The 12,353-nt window shown below is 39.5% G+C and overlaps 1 protein-coding gene across 3 annotated transcripts in view; it reads right to left on the bottom strand.

Moving 5' to 3' along the window:
- The window catches only part of celsr1a (cadherin EGF LAG seven-pass G-type receptor 1a), a 78,311-nt gene that overhangs the window by 8,873 nt on the left and 57,085 nt on the right, over positions 1-12,353 (bottom strand). For all 3 annotated transcript variants that reach the window (XM_058416739.1, XM_058416740.1, XM_058416741.1), the window contains 16 exons: positions 12,076-12,248; positions 10,851-11,036; positions 10,227-10,340; positions 9,882-10,056; positions 9,418-9,559; positions 6,962-7,082; positions 6,599-6,782; positions 6,076-6,177; positions 4,822-4,916; positions 4,447-4,656; positions 3,627-3,810; positions 3,335-3,478; positions 2,711-2,891; positions 1,757-1,924; positions 1,371-1,497; positions 1,023-1,223 (listed from right to left, as the gene is read on the bottom strand). In XM_058416739.1, the coding sequence (XP_058272722.1) occupies positions 1,023-1,223; positions 1,371-1,497; positions 1,757-1,924; positions 2,711-2,891; positions 3,335-3,478; positions 3,627-3,810; positions 4,447-4,656; positions 4,822-4,916; positions 6,076-6,177; positions 6,599-6,782; positions 6,962-7,082; positions 9,418-9,559; positions 9,882-10,056; positions 10,227-10,340; positions 10,851-11,036; positions 12,076-12,248 (2,507 nt within the window). The remainder of the gene's footprint in view (positions 1-1,022; positions 1,224-1,370; positions 1,498-1,756; positions 1,925-2,710; positions 2,892-3,334; positions 3,479-3,626; positions 3,811-4,446; positions 4,657-4,821; positions 4,917-6,075; positions 6,178-6,598; positions 6,783-6,961; positions 7,083-9,417; positions 9,560-9,881; positions 10,057-10,226; positions 10,341-10,850; positions 11,037-12,075; positions 12,249-12,353) is intronic.

Genomic DNA, 12,353 nt, shown 5'->3' with positions numbered 1-12,353 from the left:
TTAAACTAGAACTGTATATATTGGGCATATTTTGTTTTCTTTTTTTTTCTTACAGTATGCATTTATAGGATGTATAAGAAGTTGCTTCACTAGTAGACTCCAGTCCCTGCTTGTCTCCATGCTAAAGCCCACAGATTGACATCAGAGACAGCTCTTTAATACTGACTGTACAACAACTGCCTCCTGCTTATCAGAACAAAAAGATGGAAAAAGGAATAGTAAAGGTTTGTAATTATGTGTGCTCCTGATGTAAAATAAATAGAATAATTTAACAAAAAAAATATACAGACTCATACAGATGGGAACTATGGCACAAGTAAAAAACAGAGCATTCATGGCCAAAGAATTAGTTGGTGTAGGTGACATAATCTAGCTCACAAAAGAGATGCCTATGGTATTTCTAAACCTTTTTACGGTGTCTAAGCTCCCACCAATTTACAGACTGCCACTGCCTGAGGGCAACAACTCAACTCAGCGCTCCAATACTTTAATCTAAACCGCCTTCCAGGTATGAACAGCATGAGCTACGTGTGTGTGTGCTTTAAAAAAAATGTATAATTACAGGGATTGTATCTCTACCAATGAAATGGCTCTCTCTCTCTCTCTCTCTCTCTCTCTCTCTCTCTCTCTCTCTCTCTCTATTCAGTGGTGAATCACCGAGTCTAAACAGACCCTGTTCCCTTTCGCTGGTTATTCCCAGCCATTTGTCAACAGCTTTCAGTTTGGCCTAACCCCTTACCGCACACAACTCCTAATTAAAGAGTTATGGGATAGAATTAAGTTTGACAGCAAAAAACAGGCCTCCAAAAATGCTCCACAAACCAGAATTATACAGAGTAAAGTATTCAAGAGACAAGAAAAGTTTGGTATTTCACATTTGGCATGCTCCTTTAACAATTTCTCTGCAACAAATTTTATTTCCATAAATACACACCCAAATCTTTATATTATGTAATCCTTTTTGTAAAATAGCAGTAATAGTCTGTATTTGCAGATTGAAGTCCAAAGAGAGAGGGTCTCACCGGGTTGTCTGTCTGGTTAATGCCAATGAGGAAGACGAGCTCGGAGAAGAAGAGCGCTGCCACAAGATTCTTGTGGATGCTGTGCAGGTTAGAGCGGAGCTTCCGCAGGATGGCCAGCAGTATGAAGGTGATCAGCAAGGCCAGTAGCGAGGCAGATACTGTGGCATATGTGACTATCTTCAGTGGCAGCACATCTCCATGCTGTATGGAAGAGGTGGAAATGAAATCAAGGTGGTGAACAACATGTGAGTGCAAGGTGATTAGTGTCAGTTCCAGGCTAACATAAAAAAAACTGCACTGATGCTAACAGCAGAGTTATGCTTAACTAGCTCATGGAGAGAGCGCTACCTCTCGTCTGGAGATGTCCATGAGCACCGCGAAGCTGGTCATATGGTTGCACTGGCAGCTGATATGGGTTTTGTTTTTGAAGGTGAGCTCACAGCCCTTAGAGGACCAACCTCCTGTCCCTCCAATCCTACAACACACACACAAACACACCATAGCAGACAACGTTAGTATACAGTAAGCTCTTTATTAGAGAAAGCTAAACTGCAGTGTATAGTCTTTAATGTGTACTATAATACTTGACATAATGTTCATTAAATGTTACAAATTTGGCTACAATTTTGGTGAATCAAAATATCAACATAAATCACAGCACCAGCTGGAGAAAACTGAGACAACTGCATGAAGAATTGTGAGTGTCTGGATGGGCACACGTGAAAGAAACTCACGCAATGGAGTGATTCCAGAAGACACACACAGGCTTGGACCTCTCCTCTGTCTCCAGCAGAGTGTATTCTAGTGTGATGGGCTGATCTAGTGGCATGGACAGGGGTTGGCTTTCACTGTGCACTGTGGTGCTAATGATGGGAGTGTTGATGATAGGCCGTTTGGGAAGCCTGCAGAGAAAGAGAGCAATGCTGATTCCTGAAATAGACCCACTCAGTCTCTGGCTCCAAGCCAAACTGTGCTTAGGATCAGTTGGAACAGCTGTAGCATACCAGCAGTCCTAAATATTTGGATATGCCCTGGTCGGAATAACAAACCACCACTGAAGTTTGCATATCATGTGAAAAGGCATGTTGTAATTAATATAACTGTGCTGAAGGTTTTATGTTGTGATAAGGCGCGAGTCTGATAGGTCAGGCATAGGTCCCTGAAAATCTACAAAGACAGTCGGTCCTGCTACTGGACAGTGCGCATCAACAGAAAGGCAGTTAAGATCAACAGAGAGTAAAATGCAGAAAAAGGAAAGTTCTTAAATGCAAAAACCCAGATTTATTATTGCAGGAATATTATGTATGATGTATGTATGACTACTTTATCCTTATCACTCTATTTTTAAAGTTTATACTGATTATGATAAAGAGCTAATTTCAGTTCTTCACATTACTATGACTTTATTCACGTTGTTGCTTCTGTAACTGCTTACTGCTAATTTTTTTTAACATACGTTTCATATTGAAATAGGAAATGATAGGTAAGATAAAGGTCAAATGCTAAATAAATACAGACTCGCAGTGGTCCACCCAAAGTAACACCCATTTATATGAGAATGAAAACCTATTCATGTAAAGTACACCTAAATATTCATTTGAAAGAAAGAGCTTTCTAGTCTGACAGACAACTTGATTGACAGGCTAGTAGAGATCTCTGAATTAAATGTAATAGCAGGATGAGTGTACCTAAGGCTGCGTCTGTCAGGGTCATAGCGCTCAGGCAGCAGCTGCCCCAGTGTTCGATACACGATTACAGCAGCCACAGTGAACTGATGAGAGCTTTCAACTTCCCGCTTCCTCCTCTCAGAAGTCTTATGATCTTCCTCGGCAGACTGGGTTTGGTGTGCTGGCTCATCTGTAGGAAAGACTGCAGGGAAATACAGTGTGTCAGGATGGGTATAATAATTGTGTCTCACGTAATATGGAAAATAAATAACACTACAGATTTGTTTATGTATATTTGTTTATTATCTTCACACATCTAAAAGCTAAAACTACTGGCCTTACTTTAAGTGAATGTTGTGGTAAAAATGACCTTTATTAAAAACATTAACAGTTTAGTCTAAGAATGTAACACATAAATGCACTAGCTATTTAAACAAGGTAATTTAATGCACTTTGCAGATTATAAATAAATTATCAAGCTATTAGTAAACATTGAAATCAAACTTAAGCAAACATACAAGTTAAAATAAAAGAGGAAAAACTAGCACACTTCAATACAAGAATATAAGTACTTTGTATTAGTAAGCGGTATACATTCAGTAATACCGCTGATAATTCATGTGTATGCTGCATATGAATGTTTACCCTTATTCTGAGTGGATTTGCCAGTAAACTCTGGAAATAGGACTGTGGACTGCAGGTCTTTGGAATATTCCTCTTTAATCTTTTGGAAAGGAGGCATCTTTAGATCATCCGGTGTGGAAAAGTCCAGATAATCCACTGCCATAACTTTAGCAGTAAAGAAGGACAATTATTATTAGACAAATACAGGCATGTTATATTTCACACAAACATCTGGACAACTAACAAGCATACAAGGTTAAATCTTAAATTTCTGGTCAGAAGGTGTTTTATTTCTGTCAGCGACATGACTCACTCATATTGTCCGTTACGATGATGAAGGGTTTCAGGTAGGTCTTCCTCATGTTGCGTGCCACAGTGCTGGTGTAATCCTCAAACTTACTGAGCAGGTGTGCCGTCCCACCCTCTGTCCTCTGGATGTGATCCCAGTGCTCCTTATTGCTGGGGTCTAAGATGGCACTGCCTGCCTTTACTATGTTCTGTAACATTCAACATTAAATTCAAATTTACATCTTGACACAAAGAGCTAATTTTATTACAATTACAGATATTTTCCACAAAAACTTCACAAACCAGGAATACTCGATTACGTAGTTAAACATCTGTAATCATCTGTGATATTTAGGAACTCATTATAGACTCATTATTTTGTCTGTAGGCACAATCTGCAAATTTACTCACACCAATATTTACTCCCATATCTAGCTGCTTAGGTCAACTTGGAATGGATAACTTTTACACTAGCGCTGGAGTGAGCAAGGTTTTGCTGGTGATTCAGATATATAACCAGGCCTGCTTTTTTTAAATGCCGCATTGCATGCCACGTCACATGCTTCATAATTCACTTACACTGACTGAACCATTTCACACACTCTGAAGAGGAACAGGCCAAACAGGATTTATAAATGTTCAATCCCAGCTTGTTGAGGCATATAACCATTAACTACACATGCGCTAAAATATAACGCCACTAATGTAATACCTGCTGGAAAAAACTGAACTCTCATTTCACATTTCATTATCAGAGAGATTTACTAGAGAATTAAGTTTAAATGTGCCAACAAAGAAACCTTAATTTCACTGATTTATAGCTAATAACTAATGTGGAGTGTAACCTCGTTGAAGTTGGCGTCACGCATAGCTGCCAGGTCAAAGCCCTGCTGCTGGCTCTCGTACTGCAGAACTCGGGAGAGCAGCTGGAAAGCCGTCTTCACATCGTTGCCATAGAAAGAGTCAGTCTGGCTGGTAGCATTGTGGAGCATGACTGCAATGTCCTTAGACTTCTGTCCGTCTATTCTGGTCTCGTTCCGATTAATTTCGTCATTCTGGAGAAAAAAAGTGGAGGGCTGAGCATAGATGCTAGTGGAAGTAAACTAATAAGCAAAAGCTGTCACATTACTTTACAATGCCAGGACAGTTCTAAGACCAGTCTGGTTATAAAATACCATTCTAAAGTTTTCTAGCAAGTGTTAAATATGTGAAAATGGTACCAGTTTCTTAAGCTGGGAGAAGCTGACAGTGGTGCAGTTGAAGAGCTCGGGAGGCAGCCAGCCTTTCTCATCGTTGCAGTGTCTCACAGCGGTACCTAGGTCAAATATGCAGATTAGAATTCAAATTTCAAAAGCCTAATTCTCCACCACAATCATGCCATTGTAATGACATTTTGTTCCATGATTAGACCAACATCAACTAATAGTCCTCAAACAAAGAAAACCCCCTGAGGCAGCCTGAAAGTTATCAGGTCATTGCTTTTCTGGTGCATAGCTGCCAATAATGCTTGTGTGGTCTCCCTCACAGGAAAATCGAGAACAGTATTTTAGGCCTAGACTTTCCACCATAGAGATCATTCACGACTTCTATAGAGAATGTGACTCTGTGGCAGGCCTGCCAATATTTTCCTTATAATAAGGCATGTTTAGCCAATGGATCCCTACAAATGCCTCGTTAACATGCGTTTAGCTGGCCAGTCAAAAGAATAAAGGGCTGAGTGGGTGTGAAGGTTCAGTTGAAAAGGCAAAGCAAAAGAAAACAGCACAGAGGAGAATGACAAAGCAGAGGGGCTAAAATCCACAGCAACCAATTCATTAATCCAAGAATTTGAGCAGAATGTGTTGCTTAATGCATGCCTGTCCAAATACCAAAACAACAGATAGGCTATTAACAAAGAAGCAGGATCACAGAAAGTTAAATGTGTAAAAAAAGAAAGAAAGAAAGAAAAAAGAAAATATCATTGAAAATTTCTTCTTGTTGAATCATGTGTCTATTTATCTATTAAATATTCTGTCAAATTCCTTTAAAAACGCATTTACTTATTCATTACTTAAAATTAACTTTTAAAATATATATTCACTATAGATGCTTAGTACATAGTGTATAACACGACTCTGAATTTGAGTGTAAGAGAAAATTTTAAAAGTGCCTTTTGTAAATACAGCACATCCGCATACTGTATCGTGTTCAGAACACACACTTTGTTTTATTATTATATTTAAAACATGCATTTATTTAAACTACTTTTCCCACTTCAAGTAAAAAAAATCATCATTTGGCCTAAGGAGCTTGCCAACTTTATTGCAACAGACTTTCAGTCAAATTATGTGTAATATTAGAAGAGTGGAATTTGTTCAGACGTTGTGTACATGTACATCTGTCATAAAAGTGCCAGTGTACTGTATGTGTGTTTGTGAAAACGGATTTTGATATCCAACACCCTGATTCTTGTAGAACAAGCCTGCAACACTCACCAATAGATCCCTTGGGACAGTTCATGGCAACTGGACGACCAAAACTGGTTCTTGGCCACCAGATTCCAGCATCAAAGGCCTTGGGGCAGCCATCATAAACAACTACAGTACACATACAGGACACACAGAGACAATGAACTTTTCACACTCACATAAATGATGTTTGGCTCATTTAAGCTTCATACATTTTATTTTGATCCTATTACATGAGTTAGAGCAGTTAGTATGTACGAATTAATAAATAATTTCTTAATTTCTTTATGAAGCTTTTAACCTGAGACTAAATGGTGACTAAAATGTCCAAATTACATCCAAATGTAATAAGAGTAACATGTTTCTTAGATCAAATTTTAATTAGCTTTCCATTTTAAGCTCAGTGGTATTAAATGCTATAAAATATCTTGTTCTGACACCAGCAGTAAACTGATATACAGATAATAGACTCTGAATTATAGATAAGCTTTCCTTATTGTAAATTCCTGCAGGCAGGTGAACAAAGATAAGAACTGTTGTAGGCACGCACCCTCACAGCCGGTGTTAGTCACTTCTGCGAACGGGTTATCACATTGGTTGCACTGTCGCCCAATCACACCAGCCTTGCACGGGCATTGGCCAGTCTGAGGGTCACAGGTTCGGGAGCTAGCGCCAGGAAAGAAGCAGTCACATGGGTAACAGGTGTTGCTGTCTTCGGGGCGATAGTAGTTATCCTGTGAGGAGATGAAATGGAGATGTTTTATGTATTAAGAGGTACAAGAGTACACTGCTTACAACTGGACAGATAGAGTATTATGTGAGGAAAACAAAAATCAGAATATATATGAAATAGTACTATATATATGTAGGGAGTCATTTATAGCCCTGATTGCATGTAGTGAGATGTGTGTACCTTGCAGCGGCACTCTCCTGTGGTCTTGTTGCAGTCTGGGTTAAAGCCTTTGCTGACATCACAGCTGCAGGGGCCACACACGGGGTTTCCCCACCAGCCTTTGGGACACGGTTTCTCTGCCCTGATAGAGCAGACATTTGTATTAATGCAAACTCAACAATACTTAAAAAAGCTAATTTTTTTCCTTGATAGCTACAATTCATAAGCAAACTGAATGTGTGGTGGAGTCAGTGTTTCACTTCATAATATATAATATTACGGCAATGAACAGGAAACTTCTAAGGCAGAAATGTTTGCACCAGGGTTAAATCCTCCCACTCACACCACTCCAAAGTTAAAATGTAATCAATGCAACTAAAATGGCTAACCTATTTGCATATAAGAAGAGGCTTCTTAACTACACAAATGCCATATCTCTCACCCTTATAGAAGACAACAAAATAACAATTTATTTGGGTCGGTGGCAAAAGCTAACTAAGTTTAAGATCAAACACCAATAGAATGTAGTTCTCATGGCATAGCAGAGGCTATATACATAAAGCTTTTAAACTAGTAGCTATTTAACCATTTATTTAAAAGCCAACACCAAAGTTTAGCCAGCTAAACTTATTCCTGCATAAACATAACAAAGTTTGGTGTTCCACAAGGTACTGTTCTAGGCCCACTTATTTTTCTTCCATATATATTACCTCAGGTTAAAAAATATTTATTAAACATGGTACTCAATGCATTAACAAAGTGAACAATCCATATCAATGCCTTGTTAATTAAATTGGACAGCGTGAGAAAGGTAAATACTGGAATCAGATAAAAATAAATAGCACACAGAAATTCAGGGCAATTCATTGCAGCTTCTCAGTGGAAGACAGAGTTGTTGAGTTGAGGCAGGAGTATGAGTATCAAAGGGAGTCAGAAAGAATAACAACCAATTTTTCCCCAGAAGGATTATTAATGCCACAGTGTAGTGTAAAAGCTTTAGATAATGACATGTAATATAACTGCATACAAACCATTTGAGATCAAATCTATTAGCAGAGGTTTAATTCCAAACTTAATCCAGTTCTAAGCATACATAGATTTACATGAATAGCTTAGCAAACTGGATTATGTTGTGCTATATTAGAAATAAATGGTCGGGTTAGGTGAATTAAAAACATGTGAACAAAGTACACACCCACACACACACACACCCACACACACACACACACACACACACAAAGTTTTGCTTGTCAGCTTAGGACAGTATATGTACATGTTAAGTAAATGAATACTACACAGACTGTGCTTGGTTTATTCAAGTTATCCTCACACCCACTGCTTTAGCTCAAGCTGGCACCATGGCCAAACCCACCCACAGAGAAATGTTCATAATTCTTTTGTAATCTGTTGGAGCTTTAGTTTAGGACCATTCGTTCTCATGCAGCTCCTAATATGGAAGCAAACAGGCCAGAGTTTCAGTTCTAACATGTGCTTTATGGGTTAGGATCATCTTTTGTTATAAGATGCATTGTGAATAAAAATGTTCTCTTAGAGCTAGTGCATCAGAACAGCACCTCAACGGATTTATCTTTGGTAAAAATGTATTTCTCATAGCTGTCAGTCATTATATGGAGTTTATTACCAGATCATTCAGTGCAGTTACTACGGCATAAATGCAAGCAAATTGCCATCATCTAAAGGAGCTTTGGCAAACCTGTAAAATCCCATCCCTCATCCCTCTTCTATCACCATGGAGAAAAACAAAGAATGTGTAACACAAAAGAAAAGTGGATATTGATCCACACAATTCAGGTAATTGATATAAAAATACATAGATACTTAACATCCTCCCAACCCCTAAGGGGTGCCAATAATTATGGAGTAAATTGCAGGTCTGGAAGTCATGCTTCATAAAAATCAGTGTATATATGAAGGACAACAGGTAGCTTGTTCAGGCATGTTTCAGTGTACTGTGCTGTGTGGAGAAGAGCCAGGACAATGATACACAGGATCATTAGCACACACAAAAACACACACACACACTTCCAGTACTGGCCGCAGGATGATTTCCACTAAGTTGTAAATGACATCTTTTTAATACGAATGCAGAAAACACTATGTCATGCCAAGCCTACAAATGCATGTAGTCTCTGTTAGTCAGATGAAGCAACATACACGGGTATAAAATGTACAAACTAGAATACACTGACTATGCAGTGATGTGATGTGCCTTACAGGCATCAGGTATGCATTTTCAGCAAGCACCGACAAGAGCCTAGTTACTGAGATTTGGAAGGAGCTAGACTGTGTGACTGTGGCTTGATTAAACAAATTAATCTAAGCAATCATTCTGCATTCACAAGAGGTGGCAGCTACTGAAAGTTTTGCACTGAAAGTGGTTGTGCAGGTTTGATAACAAGAAATGTGAGTCAGTGTGAGGTCAGCCATGGAAAAACCATTTATTCTTTTATACTTACTTGTTCTCACAGTACTGGCCGTAGTAGTTCTGACCGCACTCGCATGTGTAGCCGTGAGACGAGCTGGGCTTCTGCATACAGGTGGACACGTGCTCACAGGGGTTTAGCTTGCAAGCTTGCACACACTCTTTCCCAAAAAAGCCTGGAGACACATAGAGAGAGAGAGAGAGAGAGAGAGAGAGAAAGAGAGAGAGTCACCTTTACAGGAAAAATAAAAGTCACCAAAAATATATTCTGAAAAATACAGAATATTTTTTAATACATAATATTAACTCTCACATTATCTCTTATGTAACAAGCCTTTAGCCTTAAGGCATTCTAAGACTGTAGACTATTTATATTAGCATGAGGAGACTTCAAAGCAATGCTGTAGGTTTTTCTGGAAAGCAGTGTCTGCTAAACGCTGTAAATCTGAGTTGCTGTAGATGTGTATCCTCATTTGTAGGTGTGTATGGTCAGCTCACCTGGGTCACACACACAGGTGTGAGCGCTCCACTCGTCCATGCAGTGGCTGTTCTCAGGGCAGATGTTGGAGTCGCAGGGGTCGGTCAGGTCACAGCCCTCTTCTACTTGGATCTTCAAACCTTGCTGCATGTTGATGTTGCCTGTGTTGGTCGAGGTCTCTCCCATCCTCACACCCTGGAGTGCACACACACACACACACACACAATAAGGTTTGCATACTGCACTGTTTCTTTTTGAAGATAAGAGATAAATTATAACTAAAATAAACTGCACACAACAGCAACCTATTTCACCTTGTAATGGCTTTAACAAGTCATAGCTGAATGTAACTTTGCGATGTTTACCTGTATGCAGCCCTTAAAGCCTTGCAGGACGTTGTTGTGCTCACCCTGTACCCCTCCGATGTACAGACTCCTTATCTTCAGTCCAGGGATCTCATTTCCGATATCCACTGACTTCTGCAGAACATCACAGAACATGCAATACTCTTTTATCAAAGAACTTACTAAAACCACCTGCACTACTGCAACTGCCTGTCACAGGCTTTTAGAACTACACCCATTAGGAAAAATGAACCATAGGGGCAGCAGTTACAGCCAAAATTTTACTTCACCTAAATTAAAAAAAAAAAAATCTAGTGCATATCTAATCAGTAAATATCTGCCCCAGAGATTGTGAGTTTGAATACAGATAATGCCACAGCCATCTGTGGCCAGGAGCCATGAAAACAAATCAGACTGTGCTCTTCACATGGGAGAGATGGCACTAGCCTATCTTGTGGCCTTTGTGGTTTTGTTAATCAGAGAAAAAAAACATAGCATTTCAAATTTTCTACTGGTTGACAATTTACCGTTATCAGGATTTCTGTTGAAATTAACACATCGCCTGATAATTATATTGATCTTATTTAAAACACAATGCATAACATTATGCTGAGATGTAATAAGCTTATCCATACCATCACGTACCTTAAACATGTCATAATCGAGAGACACTTGGGCCATGTACTTAGTGTCTTTGCCTTCTTTGCTGCTGGTGATTTCCACGAGAAGGTGGTGCCACTCTCCATCATTCACTCTGACCTCAGGAAACTCGAGCAATGCCACGCGCTGCTCCCCCAGCAGCACCTCCATTTGCACCTGCCTGTTCACCACCTACAGGAAAATAAGCAGAAAAAACATCAAAATTGAAGTATTCAGCTGAATTGAAACATCAAAATGGAAATCGAGATCTGGAAGACGAGATTGACCTCATGCAGGTACATTTATGGCATTTGGCAGACACCTTAACTAGACATGTTATCCATTTTATCTCATTTTACACAGCTGAGGTTAAAGGGGCTTGCTCAAGGGCCCAGCAGTGGCAGCTTGGTGGATCTGGGTTTTAAACTCTCACCCTTCCGATCAGTAGTCCAATGCCTTAGTCACTACCACATACACCTTAACCACTAAGCTTCCACAAGCAGTTATCCTGTCCACAATAAGATAATCAAACATGCACTTATATTGTCAAATATAAATTTGGGACACCCCTCCAATTCATTGAATTCAGGTGTTGTTTTTCAGGGGTTGGGCTTGACCCCTTAATTCCAGTGAAAGGAACTCTTAATGCTTCAGCATACCAAGACATTTTGGACAATTTCATGCTCCCAACTTTGTGAGAATAGTTTGGGGATGACCCCTTCCTGTTCAAAAATGACTGCACACCAGTGCACAAAGCAAGGTCCATAAAGACATGGATGAACAAGTTTGGTGTGGAGGAACTTGACTGGCCTGCACAGACTCCTGACCTCAACCTGATAGAACACCTTTGGGATGAATTAGAGTGGAGACTGTGAGCCAGACCTTCTCATCCAACATCAGTGCCTGACCTCACAAATGCGCTTCTAGAGGAATGGTAAACCTTGTGGAAAGCCTTTGAAGTTGAAGTTGTTATAGCTGCAAAGAGTGGGTCAACTCCATATTACATTCATGTGCATGTAAAGGCAGATGCCCCAAAATGTTTGGCAATATAGTGTAGAGTAACACATGGAAAGGCAATGTGTGAAAGCTGCAACAAAATTCAGATAAAAAGTACAGGAACGAAATTACCAACATTTACACCTACTCAGTATTAGTTCTAAAATAAAACAAGTTAACAACAACAAATCTAGTTAAAGAAAGAGAACTTGTCCATTTCTAGCTGTTTACTCACTTGCAGGTTGATTTGGGAAGAGGTGCCAGCATGGGCCTGCATCAAGGTAGCAGTGGTGCTGGTCTGTCTGGTTCGGAACATCAAGCCAATGTACCAGGGCACAGCTACAGTGATATCGTGATCGCTCCATGACACCATGGCATTCCCATTAAAGTACTGTGGTGAGGGCATCACTGTAGAAAAAACAGACAGGTTTCTTTTTAAACTGAAACTGATTTTTGATTTCATTACACAGGAATGAATGGAATGAACTGGTTAAAAGAGCCTGCATTAGTGGT

The sequence above is a fragment of the Hemibagrus wyckioides genome, linkage group LG19 (assembly GCF_019097595.1).
Source record: "Hemibagrus wyckioides isolate EC202008001 linkage group LG19, SWU_Hwy_1.0, whole genome shotgun sequence".
Lineage (NCBI taxonomy): Eukaryota > Metazoa > Chordata > Actinopteri > Siluriformes > Bagridae > Hemibagrus > Hemibagrus wyckioides.
This window is presented reverse-complemented; position numbering and strand designations above follow the sequence as displayed.